At 48.6% G+C, this 26,583-nt stretch overlaps 9 protein-coding genes across 15 annotated transcripts; 4 read left to right on the top strand and 5 right to left on the bottom strand.

Moving 5' to 3' along the window:
* Positions 1-593: 593 nt before the first annotated feature.
* BDCG_00923 (hypoxia up-regulated 1) lies at positions 594-4,200 on the bottom strand. Its single transcript, XM_045416437.1, has 2 exons — positions 3,737-4,200; positions 594-3,650 (listed from the first exon to the last, which is right to left on the bottom strand). Exon 2 carries the CDS (start codon positions 3,637-3,639, stop codon positions 649-651), a length of 2,991 nt encoding a protein of 996 aa, XP_045272163.1. The 5' UTR covers positions 3,640-3,650; positions 3,737-4,200; the 3' UTR covers positions 594-648.
* A 137-nt stretch (positions 4,201-4,337) lies between these two features.
* On the bottom strand, positions 4,338-8,024 carry BDCG_00922 (neutral protease 2). The gene is made up of 4 exons (XM_045416436.1): positions 7,811-8,024; positions 5,704-7,751; positions 4,812-5,621; positions 4,338-4,752 (listed from the first exon to the last, which is right to left on the bottom strand). Exons 2-4 carry the CDS (start codon positions 5,945-5,947, stop codon positions 4,733-4,735), a joined length of 1,074 nt encoding a protein of 357 aa, XP_045272162.1. The 5' UTR covers positions 5,948-7,751; positions 7,811-8,024; the 3' UTR covers positions 4,338-4,732.
* On the top strand, positions 7,007-10,303 carry BDCG_00921. 3 transcript variants are annotated; one of them, XM_045416435.1, is made up of 3 exons: positions 7,007-7,114; positions 7,219-8,813; positions 9,441-10,303. In XM_045416435.1, exon 3 carries the CDS (start codon positions 9,536-9,538, stop codon positions 10,019-10,021), a length of 486 nt encoding a protein of 161 aa, XP_045272161.1. In that variant the 5' UTR covers positions 7,007-7,114; positions 7,219-8,813; positions 9,441-9,535; the 3' UTR covers positions 10,022-10,303. The 3 variants fall into 3 exon arrangements, with proteins under 3 accessions (XP_045272161.1, XP_045279357.1, XP_045279356.1); XM_045416434.1 differs by lacking the exon at positions 7,007-7,114 and having other exon boundaries at positions 7,361-7,745; positions 7,795-8,813; positions 9,416-10,197; XM_045416433.1 differs by lacking the exon at positions 7,007-7,114 and having other exon boundaries at positions 7,361-10,197.
* BDCG_00920 (40S ribosomal protein S0) lies at positions 8,528-12,329 on the bottom strand. The gene is made up of 2 exons (XM_045416432.1): positions 12,036-12,329; positions 8,528-11,905 (listed from the first exon to the last, which is right to left on the bottom strand). The coding sequence occupies exons 1-2, from the start codon at positions 12,203-12,205 to the stop codon at positions 11,170-11,172; spliced, it is 906 nt and encodes a 301-aa protein (XP_045272160.1). The 5' UTR covers positions 12,206-12,329; the 3' UTR covers positions 8,528-11,169.
* Positions 12,330-12,403: 74 nt separating this feature from the next.
* Positions 12,404-14,055, top strand: BDCG_00919 (ribosomal protein S15). Its single transcript, XM_045416431.1, has 2 exons — positions 12,404-12,576; positions 12,651-14,055. The coding sequence occupies exons 1-2, from the start codon at positions 12,531-12,533 to the stop codon at positions 13,595-13,597; spliced, it is 993 nt and encodes a 330-aa protein (XP_045272159.1). The 5' UTR covers positions 12,404-12,530; the 3' UTR covers positions 13,598-14,055.
* Positions 14,056-14,739: 684 nt separating this feature from the next.
* On the top strand, positions 14,740-18,492 carry BDCG_16231 (uncharacterized protein; the record flags this gene model as incomplete). Its single annotated transcript, XM_045425482.1, has 2 exons — positions 14,740-15,088; positions 16,271-18,492. 2 exons carry the CDS (start codon positions 14,740-14,742, stop codon positions 18,490-18,492), a joined length of 2,571 nt encoding a protein of 856 aa, XP_045279355.1.
* A 136-nt stretch (positions 18,493-18,628) lies between these two features.
* On the bottom strand, positions 18,629-22,692 carry BDCG_00916 (ATP-dependent rRNA helicase SPB4). The gene is made up of 3 exons (XM_045416430.1): positions 20,826-22,692; positions 20,242-20,763; positions 18,629-20,169 (listed from the first exon to the last, which is right to left on the bottom strand). The coding sequence occupies exons 1-3, from the start codon at positions 21,113-21,115 to the stop codon at positions 19,008-19,010; spliced, it is 1,974 nt and encodes a 657-aa protein (XP_045272158.1). The 5' UTR covers positions 21,116-22,692; the 3' UTR covers positions 18,629-19,007.
* Positions 21,360-26,130, top strand: BDCG_00915 (phosphatidate cytidylyltransferase). 5 transcript variants are annotated; one of them, XM_045416428.1, is made up of 3 exons: positions 21,360-23,901; positions 23,976-24,285; positions 24,391-26,130. In XM_045416428.1, exon 1 carries the CDS (start codon positions 21,727-21,729, stop codon positions 22,945-22,947), a length of 1,221 nt encoding a protein of 406 aa, XP_045279353.1. In that variant the 5' UTR covers positions 21,360-21,726; the 3' UTR covers positions 22,948-23,901; positions 23,976-24,285; positions 24,391-26,130. The 5 variants fall into 5 exon arrangements, with proteins under 5 accessions (XP_045279353.1, XP_045279354.1, XP_045279352.1 ...); XM_045416429.1 differs by having other exon boundaries at positions 21,360-23,916; positions 24,009-24,285; XM_045416427.1 differs by having other exon boundaries at positions 21,360-23,916; positions 23,976-24,291.
* On the bottom strand, positions 22,785-26,479 carry BDCG_00914 (crossover junction endodeoxyribonuclease). Its single transcript, XM_045416424.1, has 4 exons — positions 26,377-26,479; positions 24,547-26,315; positions 23,229-24,464; positions 22,785-23,174 (listed from the first exon to the last, which is right to left on the bottom strand). Coding segments are annotated over exons 1-3 (1,785 nt in total). The 5' UTR covers positions 26,391-26,479; the 3' UTR covers positions 22,785-23,174; positions 23,229-24,462.
* Between the last annotated feature and the right edge of the window lie 104 nt (positions 26,480-26,583).

Genomic DNA, 26,583 nt, shown 5'->3' with positions numbered 1-26,583 from the left:
AATAGTCTAAAAAAAACCTTAAAATGTCTAAAAATAGTAACTTTATGCCAAGAATGGGACTAAATGGGACCAAATGGGACCACTTTCTCATTTTTTTCAAGTCATGGTCCCATTTTAAAATCTGATATATAGTCACTTTGCATGTTTTTTTGATAGCCAGTCCCAGCGGGATTCACGCCAAGAAATGTATGGGACCAGATCAAATGAGACCAAACGTGAAATTCATGATCCCGGCGGCCAGTCTAGTACAGAGTAGGTAGTTGATGAGATGCATAATCTATAATTCAAGAATCTGTACAGAGTAGATGATATAATTGATGAGATGAAAGATGAACGCATTGTGGGCGCGTAGAAGTCATAGTGCAATGTCACAGAATTGTGCTTCACTTAATTCTACATCAATCAGTGGGCTGTATTCACGCCAAGAACCCCAAAAAGGAAATTCTCCACTTTTAATGACCAGGGTTTTCATCATATATTTGCTTCGCTTCGCTCCGCAAATAATGGGAGGCCATAATACATCTAAGGGGTTGATTTATAATAATAATAACAAACGCGTAGCACCACAGCGAGGCAATCGGGACGGATCGGACAACAAAAAAAAAAAAAAAAAAAAGTTATCAAGCCCAATAATGAGGACGGTTGTTATTACAGCTCATCGCGCCCTTTCTTCTTCTCCTCCTTCTCCTTTACTTTCTCCCTCTGTGTCTCCTCCTTCTCTTTCCCATTCTTCTGCTTCGATTTCCCGTTACCGCCAGACTGCTCGCTACCCCCAGGACGAGTCATCTTCTCCATAACTTTATTCAACTCCCGCTCCAATTCTCGAAGTTTTGCATCTATGTCTGTTGCAGTTAAAACAGGGTCTTCGGACTGGCTTAATTTTTCTTGAAGTGCGAGCTGTTTCTCGAGCCAGGAGGTTATGCTATAGTAGGCGCTCGAGAGGGAGGAGACATCGATACCTGTGAAGGAGGGTGACTGGGTGGCTTTAGGGGACGGGGTGGAGGTTGTTGTTGTTGCTGTTGTGGAGGAGGAGATGGAGTCGTCTTCAAGAGAGGCGAAATCATCCGATGAGGAAGGGGAAGACGGTTCATTGGATGGCGTGGACGTCGTTGACGATGATTCTGTAGCGGAGCGAATGCTCTCCTGGGCATCTACCTGCTTTTGCAAAATTTCGACGAGCATCTTCGCGTTTTCTAGGCTCTTTTGTAGAACTTCTATTTTAGTGGGGAGGAGGGAATATTCTTTCATCCGTTTGAGGGCTGGGTTGACATATTCCTTCAAACCATCCAGTTTTGTCTTGATGTCATCGATTACTGCGTCAGCACCATCTCCGTAGAGCCACTCGCTTGCTTCTGAGAGCGATTCTCGCAGCTTGGCGAGGTCAACTGCGGGTATCATTTTTAGGAATGTCTCATCATCGACGAGGTCTTGGGTGCGGTAAATAAATGCTTCAAGGTTATTGAACATTTCTTCACGCTTAAAGCGGGCAAGGTCTGAGGCGTCAAACGCGGCGAGACGACCCTTGATGCGTGCCAGATCGTCTTTTGAAGGTTGCTGGATGCCAAGCACAGAGGTGTCGAATGCGATCGGTATGGTTTCGGTCTTAACTTTAATGTTTTTGGATGGTTTGGTTGCTGATTCCGTGGTTGAACTTGCAGACGCAGACTCGCTGGCAGAAGAAGAAGTTGTAGTAGTAGACGCAGAGGTAGTTGCTGAGGATTCGGAATCCAGCGTAATAGACTCGTTTGCTAGATCATCCTGAAGTGGCTGTTGATCACCCTTCTTGGAACCCAAGCCAAAGAATTCTTTCACATCTTCAACCACACCCTTCTTCTCGTCACTCACGTACTCGCAGCTCACGAACCCAGAGACAAGTTCAGGAATACCGTCAAGGGGGCTTAGCTGGATGGAGAGCTTGGCGGTAATATTTGCAGCAACACAGCCGAATTTACTTTTGAGAGTGGCCACGGATTGAGTCAAGTTCGTGGTTTCGATGCCGACAAGAGGTGCTTCGACCAATTTGCCATTGCGGGTAAACTGCTGATACAAGATGAAGTTAAAGTCGTCCAGGATTTTCATTGTCACCTGTTTTTCAGCCCCAATTGTGGAGAATGGTGTGAAAAGCATCTGATGCCTGTCCTTGTCTCCTGACTTCCATCTCATTCCCACAGCGAACCCAGGACTATCTCCTGCTCTGATATCCTTGACTCGGAAGGATCGACTAAGGGCTGCGCCTTTGAAGGTTGCGCCAAACACGGCAGCTTCATCGGCGTTTACGTTGCTTCTTACCTTGACGGATTCTTTGGAGGCCGCTTCAAGCTCCTTCTGTACAAATGGCGTCCTAATTGTTCCCCCATGAAGAATAATAGAATCCACATCCCCCAGGGAGAGTTTCGCAGACGCCAAAGCCTCAGTCAATGGTGCTGAGACACGGGCAGCGTGAGCCTTTGCGAGTTTCTCGAATTGAGCCCGCGTGATTTCATATTTGAAATTAACGTCGTCATGGTATAGACCCTCAAAAGAGGCCGCAGTGTCTGAATTGGCGCTCAAAATGTGTCTAACTCTTTCCGCCTCTTTCCAGAGCTTTGCCATTGTCCGCCCATGGATCCTGAGTTTCTCCGGTGGGGTGTCGTCCTTCAGCTTTCCAGTAGCAACGAATTTCTCGATCATGTCGTCAACAATCAGTTGATTCAGGGCATCACCGCCCAACGTCTTATCCCAACCAATACCTACAACTTGTACTTCTTGAACAGTCTTGTTGAACCGGCCAACATCTTTGACAGACCGGCTTTGGAACCGAAGAACAGTCGCAGATGTACAACCAGCGCCCATATCATACACGACATGGTACTCTGGTTTCTTTCCATCTGATACGCTGGGGAAAGTCCGACTGGTGGCATAGTTGACACCAACAGCCAACCCGTCGCTGATCATAGCGATCACATTCAACCCAGCCAGTTCTGCCGATAACTCCACGCTCCGCTTCTCCTCCGCAGTGTAATACGGCGGGAAAGTGATGACGGCATCCTGGATTTCGGACCTCTGGCCACCCATCGCTTCCGCGTTGGCTTTAACCTGCTTCAACTGCATAGCCAATAACTCCTCCACCATAAAACGATCCCGACCTTGCTCTTCTGCCAGGCTTTTGCTTTTAATCCCAATAGTAGCCCGTCCCGGGATTTCCCCAATATCAAGAGCGGGATACCGGCTCTTGTACATCTCAACGACATTTTCCTCGTTGTCACTGGAGCCCTGGACTCCACCCTCCAGCGGAATACCCAAGAGAACTTTCAGATTCGGAAACACATCGTCGGGGAACCGAGGGGCAAGCGAGAGCGCATCGCCACCATAAAATCGCTCGGGAAAAACAGCATTTTGTTCACGCGCCGGCTTGAATGCCACAGCGGCAGCTTCCTTTCTCTTAGAATCCTTGGTCAAGACAATTTCGAGAGGTACCCCCGGCTTCACCAGAGCGGCTTTTATGTATTCTGTTCCAAGATCTATTCCTATGATTGCGGAACCAGCCGCGGAAACCTGAGCGGGAAGAGCTGTGAGAATGAGGAATGCGAGGACGGAGGAGAGAAAGTATAGTGAGACTATTCGCGCTGAAGCAGGTCGTCGTCGGCCCGGGGGAGCCATTATGAGATTAGCTGTGTTGTATATTTATATCTGTTAGCCAGTTGACACTTTTTTTCAAAACCGGTAGCAACATTTTAAGAGTTAGAGAAATAAGTACCTGTATTGATACCAATTGGACCAATTCCACCTCTTCGAGAAAAGTAGAAGGTAAAAGAGAAGACCACAAGGAGGAATTCTAAAAACTGGCAAAGGCCCCTCCCTCCTATACGGTTGTGAAATACATCAGGCAGAGTATGCGGTGGTTTAGAATCGGTAAATTGTTGTATATGAGACAGAAGCTTGGAAAGTTGACAGCTCGGAACCGTGGAAATGTTGAATATAAAGAACGGAAGGAAAATTAAGGGACAGGAGAAGAGGACACGTTAAAATAACAGAAGGCTACGCCACGGGAATGTTTGCTCTTCGAAATATTATCCCGGCGTTAAAAGTCGGCAGAATGTTGAAGGCTTCCCTTTCGTTGTTCGCGCTATCATAAGGACACTTTGGCCGTTGGGAGAGTGCAAACATGCCACATCTAGTATGTTTGTTTTGAGATGGAATCTAGTTTGCCTCGTTTGCATTGTTGACAAGAGTCAGCTCACGTGATTCAGCACCTTCCCCTTTTTCAGGGCATTTTTTAGAACAGATACATACTACTATTACTGCACTCTGGTTTCTCTATTTTGGATTACGATAATAATTTTTTAAAAATATATGCTAGCTTATGGTTTCTTTATGAACAATCTGGAACACTGACAACATAGAATATGACCTGCTCCAAATATTCTCCTGAAGCAATGCCCTCTGAAATTGAGCTTTTTGGTGATATATATATCAGGTAGGTAACGGAAGATAAATATGGTGCAGTAGTCAGAAAATAATAGTAAAAAATAACAATAACAACAATGATAATAGAAAGCTATATAAATTCCACCTACGTTTTCTGTAGTTGATATGTAAGCAGGGGATCTCTTCCATGATCGGGTTAGCATTCACGTCTCAGCAACATCCGCCCGTTCTAATCCACCCCCAATCAAAAAGAAGAAAAAAAAAAAAAAAAAGGGGGGGAGGGGGGGGGGAGGAAAGAGTTCGGGTCGAACATATCGCATCTCGTCTAGCAACCCAGGTAGACAGCTGTGAGAGTTGTCAGTAAGTTTGATTCAGAATCTGGAGATATTGGCCCAAGAGCGTACCGTTTGCAAATAGGGAGAAGCTGTCAGCGTTATTCAATGCTTCCCAGGTGGAAAGAGATGTGGCTGCCTGGTGACCGTAAGCAAGATCATCGGTTCCAGGACTGAAGACGCCTGGAGTATGAGTGAATTCGTGGATGCTTGTGGTAACTCGATCCTGGCCGTGGCAGCGCCAGGTCAGATGGCTGAGAGAGTAGTAGGCGGGGCAGTTTGAGATAATGTTTCGGGAAGGGAGAGCATAGGCCAAGACGTTGGGTGAACAGATGCCATATGGGTCATCACAGTAATAGGTTGTTCGTCCACTAGTCGTGCTAGATGCCTCCCGGGCCACGGCATCGAAACGTGCCGCTACCAGATTGCGCACTTGCTGATCATTAGTTTTGAAGTACTGCGTGAATGCTCGGCCACCATTCCGTGCAGCGCCTGCTGCCATGGCCGCCAGAGGTGCAGAATCCCGAATCGCTCGAGTGGCGGCACTTCCCCTAGACCCAGTGCAGCCGGTAAGCCGGGTACGCTTGGAGAACTGGTTCAAGGAAGCGAAGTTCTTCGCGGCGGCTTTGCCATCGACATCAATCTCGAGCTCATTTGATTTGTAGTGAACCACTCCGGAAAGAGTATCACCATCCGTATCGGTGGTAGAGGCAAATCCCTCCGCTTTTACAACGATGCGACCACCTTGGGAAAGATCGGCTGTAAATGCCACATCAAATTCGTCCTCGAATGATTCTCCTGGGCCAAGATATGTGAAGACCTCAGGCGAAAGGCCACTTGTTTTGTGACGAAGCCGGACACCTGCGAACGGGACCTCGGCGCCTGCAAAAATGCATGTTAATCGTTTTACTCTAGGACAACGGGTTTAAACCCGAATGAGGTTTCTTGGAGGGGTTTGTAGTACCTTGGCTATACACGGATACTTTTTTGACTGGAGCGGTGTCCTTGAAAAAGTTCAAGTTCAGGATGTTAAGGTCCTCGTCTCCATTGTTCGTGACAACAGCCTTGACCAAGGTACCCTCGACCTGTGTCAATTTCACGTCTAACTCAGGAATATCATCAGCGCGTTTTTCGGTGGACGGAACGACACCGGCAATGGCAGTAGTAGCGAAGGCAACAATGGCTAAAATGCTCTGTGGTGACCGCATAATGTAGGCACAGGTGGACACAGGGCTGGCTAAGTGCGGACGAGACAGTTGACAAAGGAGCTCTGTAAAATATAAGTGAAGCCAAATGAAAAGGCGGAAAGGTGATGGTGGGCGAGGAAAGAAAAAACTCGACTGACAATGGAAAGGGAAAGAGCTGAAGATATAGAAAACCAGTGAGTGTACTTACTGTTCAAGGCTATTTTCGGTTTCAGGCAAGCAGCACCCTCACTTCTTTCCTCCCTTTTGTGGTCAAGCCCGCCTTTACCCAGGATGTGATATATCGCTCTGAGGAGAAGGTGACATCGTGAAGCCCCGGACAAATCCTTAGGGCAGATCTCTTGACCGGCCAACTGCTAAAAGCAGAAGTAACCGATGCAGTGGGCTCAACATCCTAGATGACGAGAAGAGCATGGTGGTGTTGTATGGCCCTGGCCTCCACCCAATATATCAGTAGTGATATGGAATGATGCCTGCATATGATATAGCTTTCGTTTGCTGGCTGAGGTAAATGTGCAGCTATAGATAGCGGTAGCAGCAACCAGATGGGGCCTGCATCAGTAGGAGACACACCTGCACCGTCTGAGGCAAAACTATCTATCAGCAGATCTTACACGCACCAAATAAAAAAGTGCGCCTCTCTCTAATCGCAATGCAGATGTCAAAATGACTCTGGCTCATGACACGCGTGGAAGCCTGAAAACAATGTAGGGCATGTTTGTTTGCGCGGTCCAGATACTGGGAGCGAGGCAAATAATTCCCCTATCAAGTTTCCCACACAAGAGTCCGAAATTGGAGAAGTCACTTAGGCTTTGATACAATTATCCACTTGCTCAGGGGGTCAGCATAAAACAATGAAATAAGCATTTGCCTCATGAAACAACGGTATGCCGGATGGCATATCGAGAGGGTTAACAATTCTTGGGCCGCCGTTTTCCGTGCCAATGTTCGGCCATATGAAACGCCATGAAGCAGCCAGCGGTGGTAAACTGCTGCATAAATGCAGAACCTATACCCCAGGAAATAGTGGAGATGTCCTAGGAAACAAGGTAATACTATGTTGGGACCTTGGGGTACGGAGGGAGTAGGGAATGTCCTGAGGGTCAGACAAGGCCAAAAGCTATAGGGGTATATTGTGGGGAAGTAAGTGATGGGGATCGGAATTGGCGGGTAAGTTTACTACCACTACTATCGACCGAATTCCCCAAGAATTTCTGAAAGATCCGCATGAACTGACAATGCGGGCTCCTATCATTTGGCTCATATCTGCGCAGTGCTCCTTGACCATGCTTCAAGGCTCAAGAAAGATTGCCCACAATTGGGCCATCTTCAAGTTCACGTGATTTCGAACCTGCTGCCGATTGTTAGCGCTCGTTCATCCGAAGCAACTCGGCGTCTCTCAAAGTCAATTCCACCCTGAGATCTATCCTTTGATTGATCCTCTGCTTGCCGATGGCAGACCTGCTGCACGAAGTATTGCATGATGCTCTAGCCGACTGTAGGATCGTCATCCAGGCTGATAGTCCGCCATCATCCCGCCATGCACGGAGGTTCAAAGAGTGACAGAGCAAGTTTGCCGGAGTCTATTTTATGCAACCTGATGCAAGTGCAACCCCAAGTTGCGCACGGCCGGCTGGGTTTTGCCGTTGGTCTGATTCGCCTTTCGAAGGCGATTCCAACTATACCTTAACGTTTCAGCGGTGAATAAAATAATTTATGAGCCTGATGTGACCCCAGATCAACCGAGGCTGCGTGATAGCAATACAGATCCAGAACGGGTTCCACGCTAGGGAGAGAAATGGTTTTCCTACCACCCCCTTTTATTAGTCTCTCATATTGAAACCAGGTAGATCACACTCTGCATACCGAAGAAGAAGAAAAACCGGAATCCCTTCCCAAAACACTTGGGTCATCTGCATTCACCGGCAGGCGTTGACCGTTAACCAAGCTAGTCACTTCGTCATGTCGAGCAATTCCTCCGGGGAAGGGTACTGCAGAATCGCACATGGTGTCACCGAAAGCATGGCAAATGACGAGGCTTCTTGGGAGTTCTCAGCTTTGGGAAATATTCCTGGCCAATAGCATGAATTTTATGCTAAATATGACTACCTAGGGGTGGTGGGTGCTTTGGGGGAGTTGAACCTTCTTTTTTCTTTTCATATTTGTCATTACTTCCTCAAACGCAACTAACCTAGATTAGAAATGTCTCTATAGTTATCAAAGGTTTCGAGGAAAAAGCCATGAGATACCTTGTTTAAAGTTTTATGTGTTTTCCTCCCCGAACCACTTCGGATCGCCCTCCATCTTCGGTATGGATTGCAATTCTACTCCCACTTCCTCCTGGGATATTCATCCGCATATTATCGGTGTCGAGCCGGCGAGCATGTCAGTTTGGATGATCACGAAGATAATTCCATATCATACGGCATGGCACAAAGCCCTTCTTCAGCCGTTCTGCCGCTCAGAACCCCGTAGTTCAGGCTCTACGCACGATAACCGAGCCCATCTAGTCTGCATGGGATAAACAACATAAAACATCCTATTCTTTTCCTTCAAACAGAAAGTGGGGAACCTCGCCTTCTTAAGTTGGTCAAACGTAATTTCCTCCCAGGGGCGTCTGGGTCTGTTTTTCGCATTTCGTTGTCTTTCTCTGTTCAGCATACTTTTGTGTATGTTACACCTAGGCACAGCGGATAGGCCAAAAATATAGTACACTGCTTAGATTCTTTTTTTTTTTTTTTTTTCCCTCTCTCGCCCCAGCTGCGAGATCTCGGTTCCTCTGGACCTTGTATCAGTTGCTCAAATCACTGATTTCCTCCCAAATCGAAGTTTTGTGCCCGTTCCCGTTCGCACTTCTCAAGTTATAAATGTATGTTGAGCATTTTCCATGCCTGCTGCTTCCTGTCATTTACGTGATATAATCAATCGCCATCCATTTTATTTTTCTCCTTGATTTGATTGAGTCGTCAGCCTAGCCAGTTCAAAGTTCATCCAAATCATATTCCCTTGGTGTCACCCAGATCTTATGATCCATCTCATGTAGTATTGTTGTCTTGTTTTGATCTACCGAGACATCTGGACTAGATCATGATGATGCAGAGACCATGGGTTAATTTAACCTCATAGTTCTGCTGCATCTTTGTCTTCTCCTTCTATTTGAGTTGGTTGAGTTTTTCATATTCCCCGAATGCCCTAACGTTCTTCCTCCTCTCCTATCTTCTTTCTACTTAAGTGTATTCTTTGATACTCGCACCTGCCTAGGGCCCATACATGGGCAACGAACAAGCGTGCCCTTTCCCTCAGCCCATCTATAGAAGATCAGAATCTGTAACTAAGCAAATATCACCCTGCCATCTCTTTGTGTTTTGAACGATGCGTTTCAAACGTCTAATAGTTCAATATTCCCTTGCATGTCCTCCAGGGAAATTTTTGCTCTCTGAACATTCACATAACTCTTGATTTCCCTCCCAGACTCAGACCCTGACCATGATTCCAGCGCTGGCATTTATCCTTGCCGTAATCTCATCGGCAATAGGTACGTCGCCTCGAATCCCCATCGACAACACGGCTGCCCCCTTCTCCAAGCGAGCCATGGACGAGCTTTCCACAAGTCTCTCCGTCACCATCGGGTTGCCCTGCACGAACTCAGTCTTAAACCCAGCGGACCCTCTCGAGCTTACAGTTTCAGTCCACAATAACAATCCAAATCAAGCCGTTACTCTCTTAAAGTGGAACACCCCACTTGACCCGCAAGCCAACGTGCTTGGAGTCTTCGAAGTCCGTGAAGCCGAGTGCGGTACACCTGTGGACTCCTTAGTCGCCAAGATATCTCGAAAACTGCCCCCAACCCCAGAGGATCTAGTTGAAATACCGGCCAATGGCGTGAAAGAAGTTCAAGTTACGTTACGCCCGATGGGTTTCAGTGCTGGTCACCAGTATAAGATCTCCGCGAAGGGAAGATGGCAGGCATTGTGGGCGGCTGGCCTCGATGATGTGATAGCGACGGATTCGGTGAATATGGCCTGTGCTACATCCGGCAATTTCGAGTCGAACGTGGTTATGGTGTCGTTTAAGTGAGGAGGAAACTGTTCATTGTTTTGAAGTTATATTAGTTTATAGTGCTTGAAGGCCGGCGAAATTCTCATTGTTGCGCGGGTACCAGGGGGTTCCCTATTTAATTACCCGATTTTCAGCGTTATTTCTCTCTAAACAATGGTGGTGCAGATGTATGGATTCACAGACATGCGTAAAAGATCTTCTTATCCCTATGGAAATGAGACGGACAGTAGTCTGTATAGCTGAGGTTGAAATTAATTGTAATGATATTCACATGAAATACCAGGAAATTAGAAAAAGGGATGTCCTTTGCTCCATCTTCTCCGACGCTCTTCCCCTGTCCACTGTAGAAGTAGGACCCTTAGAGGGGGAACAATTGCTGGGTTGAAGATCTCACCTGTTACAACCTACAGCACGAAGTAAAGGCTTCTGATATACGACCGAATATAATAAAGTATGAAGAAGTTCAACGCAATGGTTCTTTTCCATAAGGTACGTCATAGTTAACAGCCATGAAACAACTGGAAAGAAAGTAGAAAACGAGAAGACGGAGGGGAAAATATTTGATTAAGAAAAGCAAAAACGAAGAAAGAAAGGAAAAACGAAAGTAGGGGACAACGATTAAGTAACGTCCCTTTCTCTTGACAGCACAGGGCTTTCCCCCAGATATCATAAAAATGTCCATGAAAATCCGGGTATCTTTCCCTCATAAGTGCCAGTCAATGTTTTGTTCCGCCACGTTTTTCCGTTCGTTTCTTTTCTTTTTTTTGTTCTATTCAGTTTTTGAAAAACACCCCCCCCCCCCCCCCCCCAATAATTCTCCGATATGATAGATTGTGCAACAGGTCGCAAAATCAGAACGGAAACCATGCATAGGCGGGGTGGAAAACGATTTCATAAGCTTTAAATCCAGTTTCCTCTTTCCTCTAATTGTGCTGTGTGAAGGATAGGAAATAAGAGCAAGACAAAAGAGGTGTCAAGGGATGTAGAGACGTTTTCTTCATTTTTTTGACGTGCAGGGCTGAGAGCGAACAATGGAATGGAATCTCATAAATCTTTTTTCTTTTTCTCGGTTCGCCCATTTAAAAAAAAATAATTGAGAAAAAATCAAGGCGACCTTCCGTCGTTAGCTCCAGGAGACTTGCGCGAATCAAACAACATGGCCGCATCTACCATTTGACGCCCGCATCTGGCGCAGCAGTATCGGTAGCCCAGGTTTCAGCAGCACCAGCAGCAGCGCCGGAGCTGGCGGCCCACTCACCAGCAGCCTCAGCTTCCCAGCCCGGGGCAGCGCCAGCAGGCACGGCGGCACCAGTGGCAGCAAAAGCAGGAGCGACTTGAGCTTCCCAGCTGTCACCAACCAGTCCACTCTCGATAGCAGCGGCACCGACCTCCTCGGCACCGGGAACCTTAGCCTCCTCGATTTCCTTGTTCTCCTCGGCCTCAGGGTCGCGGTAGAAGTACAGGTCGACAACGACGTCCCACTCAGTCTCGCGGCTGGCGATGGTGCCGCGCAGACGCAGGACCTCACGGGCAAGCATCCACCAGATCAGACCGATGGCATGGCGACCCTTGTTGTTGGTGGGGATGGCGACGTCGACGAACTCGGTAGGGGAGTCGGTGTCGCAGAGGGCGATCACAGGGATGTTGACGTAGCTGGCCTCCTTGATGGCCTGGTGATCGGTGCGAGGATCGGTAACGATGATGAGGCGGGGTTCCTTGAAGGAGCGCGTGATGTAGTTGGTGAAGTTACCGGGGGTGAAACGACCGGCAATGGCAGCAGCACCGGTGTGAGCGGCGAACTTGAGGACGGCGCGCTGGCCGTAGGGACGAGCGGAAATCACACAAACGTCGGCTGGGTTGTCAATGGCTGCGATGATGCGGGCAGCAAGGACGATTTTCTCCCTGTTTAGCACAACGGAAGGCATGAGCAAAACTGTAGGTTCTTTTTTTTATCTCCGTTTTTTTTTTTCTTCTCTCTCTCTTTTCTTTTTTCCTTTCAATTTCCTTTCCTCGAATAGAACTTTTGCCTTACCAGGTCTTTCCAATGTTGATAACATTGATTCCATCAGGGCGAGTCTTCCACAGGTAGGGATCCATGTGGACTTGCAAGTTCTTGGAGCCGAGATGACATTGGGCGGCCAGCAACATCTCAATATCTTGAGATGTCGCATTGAAGATGGGAGGGAGGTTGGAAGGAGCCATGTTGGGCGACTGATATTTTCGAAAGGAGGAGAGGATAAATATCAATCGGTGGCAGTTTGTCGTTTGTCTCGTTGGAGTGGAGAAAGTAAATGTTCGCTGGGAGATTTTGGGAGGTCGATTGTGTGCTATTTCCCGATACGGCGACTAGGGCAAAAAAAAATGTTCCGAAGGCTTTTTCCGGCCGCAGATCACGGGATGGCTTCTTGATGACTAAGTTAAACTTGGCGAGATTTCTTATGAGGAAAAAAAAGAGGCATAAGGACGTCAGGTTAATGAGAAGGTTAGATGTCTTTCCTCCTGACGCATTGAGAGCTCTAACGACAACATGCCTCCACGGCTCTTCAGTCAGCCCTACCCTCGGGCCTTAAATGGTATGTCAGTAGGCTAGTTGTTTACCGGTGTGTGCGGCTATCTATTGGCGTTGCTCTAACATTTCTATATCCAGTGTCCATATTGCAAAACCCATTCGCAGCCCTATCTCTAGGGCCGTCGCCGGCCTCGTCGAGAATAGCACAATTCAGTAACAAAAGTCGCACCAAGAAGAGAAAAAGCCAGAATCCATACGCAATTGCACAGGCCCGGCAACGGAAAGCGGCGAATTTGTCCCGACAAGCCGTGTTGAAAAAAGAGCGTATTTCTTCTACCTATGGCGACCCCGTCACCGGCAATCCTACCCCCTTCATCGAATCGCTGATGCCAGAGCAACCTGAACGCACTGCTGCCTCCATTCCCACATCTACATCTCAACAAGGGAGCAAGAAGGCTGAAAATACCCAACCCGCTCCCTCTCCTGCAGTCCCCGACCTGAATCACTATTTGACATCTGCCGAATTCCAAGCGGCTCTTGAGCGGTCGAAACGCCTTACAGAGCCCGTGGCGAAGAGCCAAAGCCATTCAGTCGATCCGCAAGCCGAGGAGGAAGCGCGGCTCGCACATGAAGAAGCGCACCGCAACGCGCAACAAGCCATCAGCCGCATTATCCAGCTTGAGAATGGCAGCAACAAGGATCGGACCCGGGTGAATATCCAGCGCTGCATACATACTTTTGGCAGACACGTTACAGAATCGCTCCTTGCGCCCAAACCTCCTGCTGCCATCAACCCTTCAGCGCCCCAGCACCCAGCAAGACCGGCACGAGCGGGACCAGACACAGGGTCTTCGGAGGTGCAGATTGCTATTCTAACAACCAAGATTCAAGTGCTTGCTCAGCAGATGTCCAAGTATGGACACAAGGACAAACACAACAAGCGGAATCTCCGGGTGCTTGTTCACAGGAGACAGCGGTTGCTAAACTATTTGAGAAGAAAGGAGCGCGGGGGACCTCGGTGGCAGAACCTGATGAGCACCCTTGGGCTGACCGATTCATCATGGAAAGGGGAAATTAATTTGTAGGGTTGTAAATATAGGAGGCGCGCTTTTGTTATTTTGTAGGTTACTTTTTCCTATTAGACCGCAATTTGTGTTTGCTTTTCTTTCCTTTTTTTTATTTTTTTGTTCCTCATTTCACCCTACCAAACGATTTCTCGCTTTGAGAAATCTCAAATCATCCGCACGTACTTTACAATGAGTTACCGGACCGGCATTTGCTTTTAGTTCAATTAAATGTATTTATATGGCTGCTGTGTTGTTCTTGGCTACAAGGGTATATTCTCTTACAGACAACACTGTCTTCCCTTCCCATTCTTGATCAAATTCTAGTGAAGCGTTTTGAGGAACACAACACAAATACATCAACAACCAAAAGCTCCGAAGCTCTTAACCTATTTATGGTATTCACCAGGAAACCCCTCTTACCCCGCTCGTAGTGACTGTGCCTGGGTGATAGTAACTATACAGCTAGGGGTATGTGTTGTAGATTCCGCTTCACCGCCTTCCTATTCCTGTATTCTGCCGTCCGACTGCCCCGTCGCCAACGAAATTATTTCTATCACAGACCGTCGCAACAACAACACACACGGCCCTCGGCACCATAACAATAACAAATACCCCCCCTCGTCTTCTTCTTCTTCTTCTTCTTCTTCTTCTCTTCCCATCTTCTTCTTCCATTCCTCACCCTCTTCATACCACGCCATCTTCGAGCATCGTATGCTACATCAACCTCTCTATCAAATCCTTACGTTCACGGTCTTACTTTGACATCTCTCATACCCAGCTCATTTTTCCTTCTCGCCGCTTCTTTTACTGGCTCTCACCACATAACCTTCGCATTAGGCGCGTTATCAATCCCCTTCAACGATCTGCATCGTTCTAAAAGCGCCCTCACCAATACCGTGCTGCCTTCTATCTGTCGCATAATTCCAGTTGGCAGTTCTACAACAGTACTAGGCGGGGCTTCTGACCCTTGTTTAGCGAGCTCTATCCTGGTTTGTTTTCTATTATACCCTGTGGTGCCTCTCTTTGCGAGTACACTGGATATTTACTAACAGGGCCTAGATTGGAGCTTCAACGCCATTCCTAGCGTTGTAGCCCATCGCCTCAGAAACAGCCGCTTGACGCTTTATATCTAAGTCGGGCACTCTGCCCTCTGTTGCGCCATGCGTACTCGATCGCAGCCAATTTCCCCAAGCGGGTTTCAGTCGCTGGAAACCGTTCCTCGCAGGAGGAAGACGACGGCTTCCAAGACCACCAAAACCACCAAAACCACGAAGCCCACAAAGGAGGCAAGTGCCAAAGTCGAGAAAAAGAAACCCGGAAAGCGCGGTCCCAAGAAAACATTGAAGAAAACGGCGGCTAAATCCGAGGAAACCACGACCACAGCTGAAAACAGTAACGACGCCCCCGCGCCTGCGCCTACCGACAACACTTCCGTGAACGAGTCCCCACAGGATGTTAATGACGTTGCGACAAGTCCAGAACCGGTTGAACAACCTACAACAGATAAATGTGAGCAGCCAACTTTTTCTTCAACTTCTCCCTCAACAGAGCCCACACCCGTGGACGCTCGCCCCATTTCTGTAGATACAGCAGCCCCTTCTTCAATCTCTACCCTGCAGGTTGGATCCCAGGATGAGCATTGGCAACCCCCCTCTGCAAATTCTTTACCTAGAATCAGTGCATCTACTCCACCTGTAAGGTTTGCCCCGCGACAACGTGGAAGCTCGATTCTCGAGGCAAATTCCACATTTTCTTCTTCTGTGAGCTATCCATCTACACCAACGGAAAATCATCGGGAGTCAAGCTCAAGCGCTGCGGGTGAGATCCCCGCCACCAACTCTTCAAGCACTCCCAGATTATTTGAACGTCCTACGCGCCGTTCGTACCCCCCAATTTCACTTTCAGGCCCTGGACCTTCTAGACCCACTTGTCGTTCTTTTACTTCTTCTCTGGATCGTTCGGACCCTCAGAGGGCCTGGCGATCAGGAAATGACCGTTTCTCACCTTCTTCTCAACTCCGTGTCTCTCAAGGCCAGCAAGCTGGACTTGGATTAAATCTTTCTCAAAATTCTCGCTCGTCTAGGTTGGACGTCTCTCGCATAGGCTTGGAAAATTACTCCACTTCACAATCTCTGTCACAATCCACGGCGCGAAGATCTCAGAGTCCATTAGAACGAGCAGCCTCCGCTTTAAATCCTGATGGTGCCCTCATCTTTGATCTGAATACGCCTCAACCAGCTGACAGAGCCCCTCATTCAATTCCTCAGTTTTCCTATCCTCTCCACTCTTCCCTTTTTGCACCCCCAGTTGACCCCTGTCAGAGTCCACTGGCGTCTACTCAAGCCAATGCTAGACCTTCCACCCCCCAAAGTTCTTTCTATGATTCCCCTGATTCTAGCCCCTTTGAATCAATTGTTCGAGACCGCCTTTACCGTACCTGGGAATCTCGGATAGCTCCAAGAGCTTCCCGCACTGCATCTCGCATTTCCGATAACATCCTACCAATTGCTACACCGCCTAGGATGACAACCTCGATAGGGACGCAGACATCACCTACCCTAGCTTCGGAGATAGTCCCTAAATGCGCATGTTGTTCTGCGATACTGATCTGCCCCAATAATAAACATCATGTTAACGCTGCTTTTGGAGTCGACCAACCCAAGAATCAGAAAACGCTAACAGAAAATACAGCTTCACCCCGTAAGAAGCGAGCACGACGACGAGATTATTCAAGCGATGACGATGGCGATTTGCGATCCTCGAAGAAACGCCGCGATGCCGTAACTTCGTCTATTGCGCACCACAGGCAGCGAAGAGTGACACCATATGCCGAACGATCCCGTCGCAGAGCAGTCGAAAGCCAAGGCCGGATTGATAAAACACTTTTCCGCATTCCTCAACTAATCGCTCAAAACAATGCAGATCGAGATACGACTGGCAATGATAAGGTAGACGATGCTGATGTCGAAGAACCAGCATGGGATGTGCTCAACCAGATGCGAGCAGATGCAGCAGAATTATCAGATCAAGAGCAAGCACAGACTCTCGAGGCCCCTCAGACCCCAACCCGGAACTGGGACATTCGAGGGCTGTTTAATTCAGTCCCTAGGTCGATTTCAAAGTTCATTCCAACGTTCAGTCTTTCTCCGGTGCGAACAGGGTCGTCTATTGAAGTATCTTCGACACCACCGGAGGCTGGAGGGAGACCTGCCCTATCCATGCCAGTGGTGAGTACTCCGGATCAGAGTGAGCCATCTGAACAACCTGAGCAAACTCCGGAGTTAGAGCATTTGACATATTCCCTTTTCCCGCAACCACTAAACCGGCGCCAGCTGTTGGGAACCCCCCCCGATGTTCGATCCCCACAGAAGGGAGCCCAGAAAGGTATCGTGACCGAAACGACCGTTTCTAAGGAAACTACAAATAGCAACACGCAACACGCGCCCGAAGATGAAAACAATAACAATAACAACGGTAGCAGTAAGAACCCAAGAAAACGCAGGCGCTCAAGTCCAGAGTCGATTCCAAATCCCCCAGGCACGAGCTATGGAATGGATTTGAGATATTTTGGGGACAGTTCACTAAGCGAAGCAGATGATGACTCGATACCCGAAGATATGACTACGTTTGGCACTGAGCAAGATCCACGCCCCATTCCACCCACAGAACAACCTGCTATTCGAGGTATCTTACGTGGTACAAAGCGCGTTCGTTTTGATGCTAGCCCAGAAAACACTCCATCTAAGCTTCGACTCCGCCATCCCCAACCTCAAACCGTCGATGATAACCAAAGAATGATCGAGGAACAAGGTTCATCTCTTTCTTCCACAGACGATGCCATGGATATCTCCAGCGACCATTCTACAGGCGAACCGTCAGCGTCTACACCGCCTGTCAACCCTCAAGCCCCTCCATCTGAATCCTCAGGAGATCCTCAGCCATCCCCCCCCTCTTCACCAATCATTCGCCCTAACCCTTTTGGAACCTACTGCCTAGACTACGATATGTTTTCAGACGATGATGATTTATATGAGGAGGAAATTGCCGCTGAACAGGCAGCTGCAACTGAAGCCGCAGCAGCTTCAAGCTCCAGCACTGACATCACCGAGAGTCAAGCACCCACGACATCTACTCAGGCTCGTGACATTATCCCCTCCTCCTCTCAGCAAACACCAGTTGCGGAACACCAACCTTCTGAATCAAGAGGTGCCTCTCAGTCATCGTCCACGACTCCTGAGACTGCGCCTGCTGATTCTCAAACATCCCAACAGCCTTCTATGTTCGCTATTAATTGGACGCAACCTCCACCGCCTCGCCCGACGCCGGCTCATGCGTCGCTGCCAACGCAGCCAATCACACCCGTTGGCGCGGACGCTGTTGCCAAGCTCCGTTCACAGGCCGAAAAGTACAAGCCGAAGCTCCCTAGTGGGCTTCGTGCTTCTCGCCGGTACTCTTCCAGTCCGCTGTCAGCTCCAGACAGCGGCGACAACATGACCTCGCGTCCTGAACGTTTTGAGCCGTTGGTGGATTCCCCTCCGCCACATCTCAACACCCGTGAGCAATGCCAAGCCACGGAAGCCAAGGGGGAGGCTTCCGCGGGCGACAAGGAAAACTCCAGCGGGGGGTCGCTGGAGCAAAGCTCATACGTACCAAACCCTCGGATGAGGCAATTGGTACGTGAGATGTGGTTGGAGGAGGATGATGAGGCGGCTGATGAGGTGTTCAGTCGCGAGTTCCGGCGATTCCGCCGGGAGAGATCCCGGTTGGAGGAGTCGGAGCTGCAAGAGGAGGAGGGGGGGGAGGAGGTTGGGGAGGAAGAGGAGGGGGCAGCTCACATCGAGCCCTTTAACCTGGGTTCGTATGATGAGTTTTGCCGGAGTTTTGAGGAGTATAGGCGGCGGCGGGCCGCCTAGGGGGTTGAGGGAAGGGGCGTTGCTTTTTGTTTTTGTTTTTGATTTTGATTTTGACTTATTGAATTTCTTGATTTATTTTGTTTCCTCTATTGAGTTCTTTCGCATTGTTCCCTCATTATCTGCTTCGGCGGAGAGATGACTGGGTACTTTCGAAAGGCTCATATTTTCTTTTGTATTGTGTTTTGATTTTTTACTTTTTTGATTTCTTTTTCGTCTTCTATTGCTCGTTTATTCCCTCTCTTCCTCTTCTGGGGGAAAAGAAGTAGACTGGGTTTAACGGGCCGCATGTATGTAGGCACGCACGTATGTATGCACGTATGCATGTTTGCTCCTGGCTTTTATATTTTTATAGATCATGTATGATTAGCTTTTGTTTGGAGTCCGGGGGGCTGGGGGGAAAGGCGCAATTGATTTTTTGCCAAGATATTCATTCTCTTTTACTGTAGGGAATCATAAAGTAATTGTAACCGATGAATTGCTACGTAGTGTGTATTATAAAAGCCCCTGAGTAGCAGCTAATCGAACCCTTCAAACTCCTCTTCAGCCTCGGTTTGAGCTTGTTCCTTCGCAGATTTTCGAACGGCACTCACCATCCGCTCGGTCTCTCTTACTTTCTCCCTCTCTTCCTCCGTCATCTTTTCCCACCGCTCATGCTCTCTCTTAGCTTTCTTCCTCTCCCGTCGCCGCTCCTTCTCACTCTTTCTCTCCAGATTCTGACTCCATGGAATCGATTCGCTAACCACAGGCCTCTTCAGAGGCCCCTTCTCACCATTAACACTCGCAGCATTATCATGATCAATGTCGCCACCACTCCTCCGCTCGCCCATCTCTTCCTGCCGATGTCTCTCTCTCTGCTTATCCTTGTACGCATAGTTATTCCAATCCACCCCACTAACGCCTAGACTCTTATCACCTGTAAACGCCTTTAGCTCGGGCATCTTGGGCAGTCGCAGAAGCCCCCATGCTCGCCCCAGCTCCTCCCAGTCCAAGTCTGTGACGCGGAATATGCTGCTGGCCTGGTGCTTGCTGTAGCTGCGTAGCCAGCTGACGAAGGCGCGCTGGGCTTTATCGTGTACGGCGCGGTCTTGAAGGACGAGGGTGCGGATTTGTTCGGTGGTGGTTATGGCGTCTGTGGGTGTGATGTGGATTGGGTGGGAGAATGAGGATGTGGATGTGGTGGAGGTGGAGGTGGAGGTGGATTGGAATTCCGTCACGGGCGTTTTGCGCACATTGAGGAATGGGATGTAATCCTCTTCCCGACCTGGGTGGAGGAAGATGATGCTGAGACCGCGACGGCCAGCGCGGCCTGCTCGTCCGCAGCGGTGGAGGAAGACTTTTGGATCCGTCGGGGGATCTATTTGGATTACTAGATCTACGGCTGGGATGTCGAGGCCGCGGGCGGCCACGTCCGTGGTTAGGAGGATGCAGGAGGTGACGGAGTGGGCGAAGCGGGTGAAATTTTTCTGACGGACTTGTGGGGGGTGTTTGCCGTGCAGAGGGATTGTGGTAAATTGGTCTGGTAGGAGGGAAGGGAGGATGTGCTGGTAATAGTCTACTGCGGCGCAGGTGGAGAAGTAAAGGATGGATCTTTGCGGGGTGGGTGAGAGGGTTGAGAGGATCTTTTTCACGGCAGGCAGTTTGTGGGTTGGTGGGGTAAGGAGGTAGGTCATTTGAAGGCTGGAAAATAGTGGAATTAGAATATGAAACATACGCCGAAATTATTAGCTGTGTCGCTGGGATAATACATACCTCGCTGGAGTTCGCTTTTCCTCCAAACCTGCCCCTTTCACCTTGACTGCAATTTTAACCGGGTTCCGTAAGCCGACGCGAATAATCTGGTCGACTGCCTCGCTGACACTGGCACTGAAAAGACCCGTTCGCCGTTGCTTGGGTAATCGTTGAAGGATTTTCTGTAGATCTTCTTTGAAACCCAAATCTAAAAGTCTGTCCGCCTCATCGAGGACAAGAACCTCAAACGACGACTGTGGACAATGGGCATGAGGCGACGATAAAAGCTCAAGAAGGCGACCCGGTGTTGATACGAGAACATTAGGCGACTGCTTTAGAAATGTACTTAGATCTTGCGCGGGGGTTGTAGCGCCTCCTAGTAGGAGTTGAGGTACTATTTTCAACGTGGATGATGGGTACGATGGGGCAGGGTTAGCCTCGTCGCCTTCGTTGTTGTTACCTGCCCGCTGAAGGCGCGCCGCGGATGGACCGTGGAAGGCTAGCAAAGACAGCAAGACATTGTATATTTGAGTGGCCAATTCTCTATTCCGTATATTAGCCTAATTGAACTTCCCCTTTGATGAAACTGCGGCGATATAAAATACCTGGTGGGGGAGATGATAATGGCTCCAATGTGATGCTTTTTTATAGGTGATTCCAGCCGTAAAAGCCTTTCTACTACGGGAATCAAAAAGGATAATGTCTTCCCGCTGCCCGTCACAGCCTCAACAACGACATCCTTATGCGCCATGAACAGAGGAATTGTCGAGGCCTGTACTGGGGTCATACGGGAGAAGCCCATAGTGGAAATAGCGTCAAGGATCCATTCCGACAATGGAGGGGTGAGAGCATCCCAAGCTCTAGACTTAGAGCTCTGCGGAATCGCTGGAGCCATTCTGCACGCGGGTATCACAATTCCGTCCGGTCTCAAGCTTAACGTGGAGGCTTGAGATGAGGTTGGGGAAGTCTGCGATAGTTTCCCAATGGAGTAAAAAAGTGGAAGTCTTGGCGCGCGGAATAATTTCTGCCGTTTTACGCCGCTATAAATTGCTCCGCCCCACGTGACCTGCGGAGCGTGGCGGAAAAGCTGATTATCACGTGCTAAAAGCCCTTATTTGGAAATATTGAAGCTGACAAGTTATTCATCTGCATCATCTCAGAGACACGGACTCTATCTTTTTATTTCCTCTGCAGCTCCTCACTCTACTGTCGCTTTGCTTTCCACTACTTTGTGCGTCTCAGGGTGAAGAAACCACACCGCTTGTGTGTTTGCTGGCCCAGAATGCGCCTGCATTTTCCGCAGCGAGCGCTCCCTTGACAAACACAGAGCTCTATTTTTGTGGCGTTATAGCCCCTCCTTACAGTATCTTTCGCGGGATATTCTACCCTCTGGCTGCCGTTTTTCGTTCTTTTCTGCCACTCGCAAGGGATCTAGTGTCGGGGCTCTAACTGCCCTCATCGCGTCGATCGTGTTTCCTAGTGCGCCCCTCCAGGATTTCCGCTGTCATGTCAGTTATGTATGCTGTTCCCACTACTCCCCGCGTAACTTCGCCGTCTCCCGCTCCTTCAGATAATTTGACCGCCGGAAACGTTGAGTCTGGCCGTGTCACGCGATCCGCTTCTGCGAGACAACGCCTCTCGTCGCCTCCCGCCATATCAGAGGAGAACGAAACCCACAATGAGAGTGAGGAGGAATCAAGCTCGGACTCTATTACAGACCGCCGCGCACGTACGCGCTCTCGGAGCCCGACTGGGCTACCTCCGAATCAAGCACGTCGACGAATGACGGGACTAACGCCTGTGAACGGCGCCTCGATAACAGGCTTATCAAAATCCGAACCCCTGTCGAATGGATATGTCCCTGCGAATGGCCATCTCTCCCCATATTCCAACATTCAAAACCGTTTGCGGGCTTTCTCCCGTTCTCCTTCACCACTAGGCCTCATACCGCTTCATAGACACTACAGGACTTTTATTCATCGGCATGAAATCCCGCGCAAACTTCTCCATGTTTCAATCGGATTTGTCACGCTCCATCTCTACTACCGTGGGGTCCAGACCTTGAACGTAGCTCCCTGGCTCCTAACAGCATTGATCCCAATAGCTATTACCGATTTCCTACGACACCGCTACCAGTCTGTAAACAAACTGTACATCCGGTGCTTGGGGGCGCTTATGCGAGAGACCGAGGTAGCCGGGTACAATGGTGTGATCTGGTACCTGTTGGGAGCATATATCTCTCTCCGTTTCTTCCCAAAGGATGTTGGCGTGGTGGGCGTTTTGCTCCTGAGCTGGTGCGACACCGCTGCATCCACCTTCGGGCGCTTGTATGGCCGGTACACGCTTCGTCTCCGCAGTGGAAAGAGCTTGGCTGGGACTCTAGCCGCTTGGGCCACAGGGGCTGCTACTGCAGCTGTCTTCTGGGGTTATCTTGTCCCTTGGTTCGGTACCTTCCCTGACGATCCTGAGGGGTCATTCATGTTCAATGGCACCCTCAATCTGATTCCAAGCTTCATTCGAGGCTACCTCGGGTGGGCTGGGATTTCCGCAACTAGCGCAGCTAAAGCAGTGGTTACTGGGCCTTTGGCTTTGGGTATTATGAGTATGTGGACGGGAATTGTGGCTGCTGGCAGTGAACTTATAGACATCTTCGGATGGGATGATAACCTTACCATTCCCGTCCTTAGTAGTGTTGGGATTTGGGGCTTTTTGAAAACTTTCGGATGATATGGTTTATTTTCACATCACTCTTCTCGAACTCTATCTTAATACTTTCCCCCTTCCCTTTCGGCTCCTTGTTTTCTTTTCCCTGATGGTGCTCCATGATGTCATTTTCACGAACCCTACATTTCCACCTCTGAAGTTTACGTACGGTCCTCTATCTTATCCCTTTTTTTACCGGCCCATCTCCCCGTATGTTTTCGCGAATCGCCATTTCAGCTGGTGCTCGTTTTCTAGACAGTTATGTTACCCTCACCACCCCGCTTTTTTATATCACGGATACTTGCCAGTTCCCTTTTTCCATTAGCCCCTCAATCATTGAATCCCTATTTTCAACCCGACATTTTGCGTTCGTGACACTGGCATTACTTCTGGATTTATCGTACAACCCCTTTCTGTCTTCGGCGTTTAGGTTTAGGTCTAAGGAAAGACAGCATAAAGACAATAGCTCGATATTGGATAGCTTAGTATTCATTAACTTAAGAAATATAAATCATTTATTCTCTGGCGTTTATTGTACCGTGATATAGGTTTCCCGTGGTTGACAAGGTCATAGAGGGGTTAGCTGTTGGTGAAAGAAAATTTGGTGAATGGGCATCGTTAGTTTAGAGGAAGTTTATTGGGGGTCTATGGACCACAATGTATGTATTAATTCTAGCGGGATATTGGTAGGATTTTGCATTTCAATATGGGGTATGCTCAGCAAACAGGAATGAGGAATGGCCAAAAAAGAATCCAGAGTATGTTTAGCCTAATTCCTGATTTCCAAAAAAAAGTGTACCGCGGTGGCGATTCAGGTAACACGTGTACCGGCTACTCTTCACTCAAATCTAGAATACTTACTCGTCCAATTAATTTCTTCTTGCCTAGTTTCTTATCAAGGATAGTTTCCCTTCGACTATTTCTTGCGGCCCCCGTATAATAATTGCTCTGCTCTTCAGGGGAAATGTTTTCGTCCTCGTTCGTGCTCTGCCTGTATGTCCAGTATCCTTTGTAAGTTTCGATGACTGACAGCTCGGTTCGCTGAAATGGAGAATTTGTTGCCCGGACCCCATTTTCCGTTTTAGAAAGTAATTTTCTGCGGTCGTCGTTCGAGGGAAGGTCTGCAACTGCACTCGCTAAAGGATTATCCTGGGAAGACCCACCCTTTTCAATGGTGGTATGTGAGTGTTCAGAGAATCCATCCACTTTATGCTCTTGAATCTTCAGTGCCGACATTTGAGATAATATGTCATCTGCAGTGGAAAGGTTGAATTCTGAGATTGACGATCGCAAGGATGACGTAAAAGTGTTCAACTTCGTGGCATGATTTTCCTCCTCGATATCTAAACTTTGAATGGGCGGGTAAATGTTTGATATTCCTTTAGACTTGTTTCGAATTTGTGTTTGGGGCTTGACGGATGTGATTGTTCGTGAACCTACGGCCTCGTGGCTAACTCCAAGACTTAGATCACGATTTTTAGGCGACGATAGCTGAGCATCTGATGAAATTTGCATGTCAAACATGGCTTTGCCTAACATTTCTATGGAAGTGTTGTACAAATCCGCTAGTTATTAGCATGGGAAGATTGAAAACATCGTATAGAAAGGGTGAGAGGAACTTACATTCATTACCATGTTCGAAGTTCAATGCCGCCTTAGTATTAGTTGAAGTCGCCACGCTCGATGATTTTAGGGAAGCTAAAGGATCTCCGTTACTCGAGCTATATGCTTGACTGGATGACAATTCTGAAAGCTGCGAGAATAATCCGAACGCGTCTTCATTTGTGATGGTAGAACCGTTTCGGCACGCGGCTTTTTGAGAAGAGAACGGACGAGAATTGGTCACTACAGTACCTAGGCTTTTAACAATAGTTCCATACTTCATAATCTCGCCAAATTTCATTTTCGGATCGACGACTTTAGGTTTCGTCACCTTCGGGGCTCTCTTGCGGGAAGCTCGTTTCTCCGCAGCTGCTAACTTCTCCTGTTTTCGCGTATTCCACATGTTGACTGCCTCTGGCATTCCAATCTCCGCGACAGCTTCAAACACCCATACCCTATCTTTTTGCGTAGGGTCGTACGAAGTTTGCCGTCGTGTTTCCCGATTGGGGTTGGCTACATCGTCTTCAATCTCTAGATTGTCGATATCCTCGGTCTCACTCTCTTGTTGTGCCCCGGTGGCGGTGGGTTCACTGTTTAAGTCTAACCCAACAATATCGCTCGGTATAAACTCAAGCCTCAGCTCTGATAATCCATCGGTGCTGTAGTGAAATCTTTGCCCGCAAAATTGCGCGCCTGTTGTTGGTTCATAAAGGGCTAACGAGTCAAGGTTGGCGAGGAGTGGGAGGCATAATCTCAATCTATTGCACACCAAGGGCCCCGCAAGGATCTTAGTCAATCTTCTTGCAGAGCCATGCTGCCAGCCGAAATCCTTCCAAACGAAGTTTCTAAGACCCTCGATATCAATGGCTTGGTCCCACTTAAATGACTGCCGTACCTCATTTAGCTTCTCTGCCGAAGAAACAACTGGATGTGTGTAGTCGCGCAGCACTTTCAGGTCCGGAAAGTTATCTGGAATTTGGACAACTTTGTGTTTGGACCTAAAATATCCCTCACCATTTTCATGGAGCTCGGTTTGCAGCCGTTCTCTCCATTTCCCTAACTTCATAGCTACTTCCGATGGGCTACCTTCGATGGCTTGTAATAATTCGTTACCAAAGCCTGCCTGTACGATTTCCCCTGCCAGCTTCGGGCCGCATTTTGGTACTCCCGCAGGTAGATAGTCGCCTCCACTTAACAACGCAAAGAGAATCATGCCACCCCTATCAAGCGGAACATTCGGTTTCTCTTCATCCCCAGTCCCCTCGGTTCGATAAAGAGTAACATGGGTGGCCGCATTTGTTCCGCTAGAGTTTTCTTTGGAAAAGTTCATGATCGTGACCTTTGATCCAAACATAATAGCGTCGACATCATTGCTCATAACTGCATCCACCACACCGGAGGTCTGCAGCCTCGCGCATTCAGCCTCAGCTTCTCCCGGTGCTGTGTGATGCGGAAAGCGGAATAAGTCTATCAAATATTTGGAACGCCGTATTACCCTTCCCAGATCACCAACTCCGGTGTTTCTGCCAATTAACTTCCCACGCTTGTACGTGGGCCTTTGCGGGCCATCGTAAACGAACAGTGGATGCACAGGTAATCCCGTCAACCGTACCAGACGATAGAAGAGGGTTCGAAGCTCCGGATTGGTGCCTCCTTTCCCTGCTTGGATTTGGAAAAGCCATATCGAAATATCTATAGCAACGCGAATGGGTCGGGATGTCCGCTGCAAATGATCGACAGCCAACTTGGCTAAGGAGATTCGTTCTCCAGGGCCGAGTGACTGGATAAGACTGCAAGTATCCGTCAGTACGCACGATTCTTCCAACAGTTAACCCTGGGAATATGACTTACCCCGGAATTCCCATTCAAAAATCCCGGACAGAGGTACTTTCGTACCTCCTATGATTGAGCGGAGTGGATTCAGGCCTTTCCGCATGTCGTTCAGCTGTTCGTGTTTTGGCGATGGTTCGGTGTCAAGCCTCATCGCGTTATTGTGGCGGACATATTACTTGCGAAAACAGAATTTTCCCAGCCCCCTCTGAAAATTAGTAGCAAAAC

This window comes from Blastomyces dermatitidis, assembly GCF_000003525.1.
Source record: "Blastomyces dermatitidis ER-3 genomic scaffold supercont1.1, whole genome shotgun sequence".
Taxonomy (NCBI): domain Eukaryota; kingdom Fungi; phylum Ascomycota; class Eurotiomycetes; order Onygenales; family Ajellomycetaceae; genus Blastomyces; species Blastomyces dermatitidis.
The sequence above is the reverse complement of the archived record's forward strand: the minus strand, read 5'-3'. Positions and strand labels throughout refer to the sequence as shown.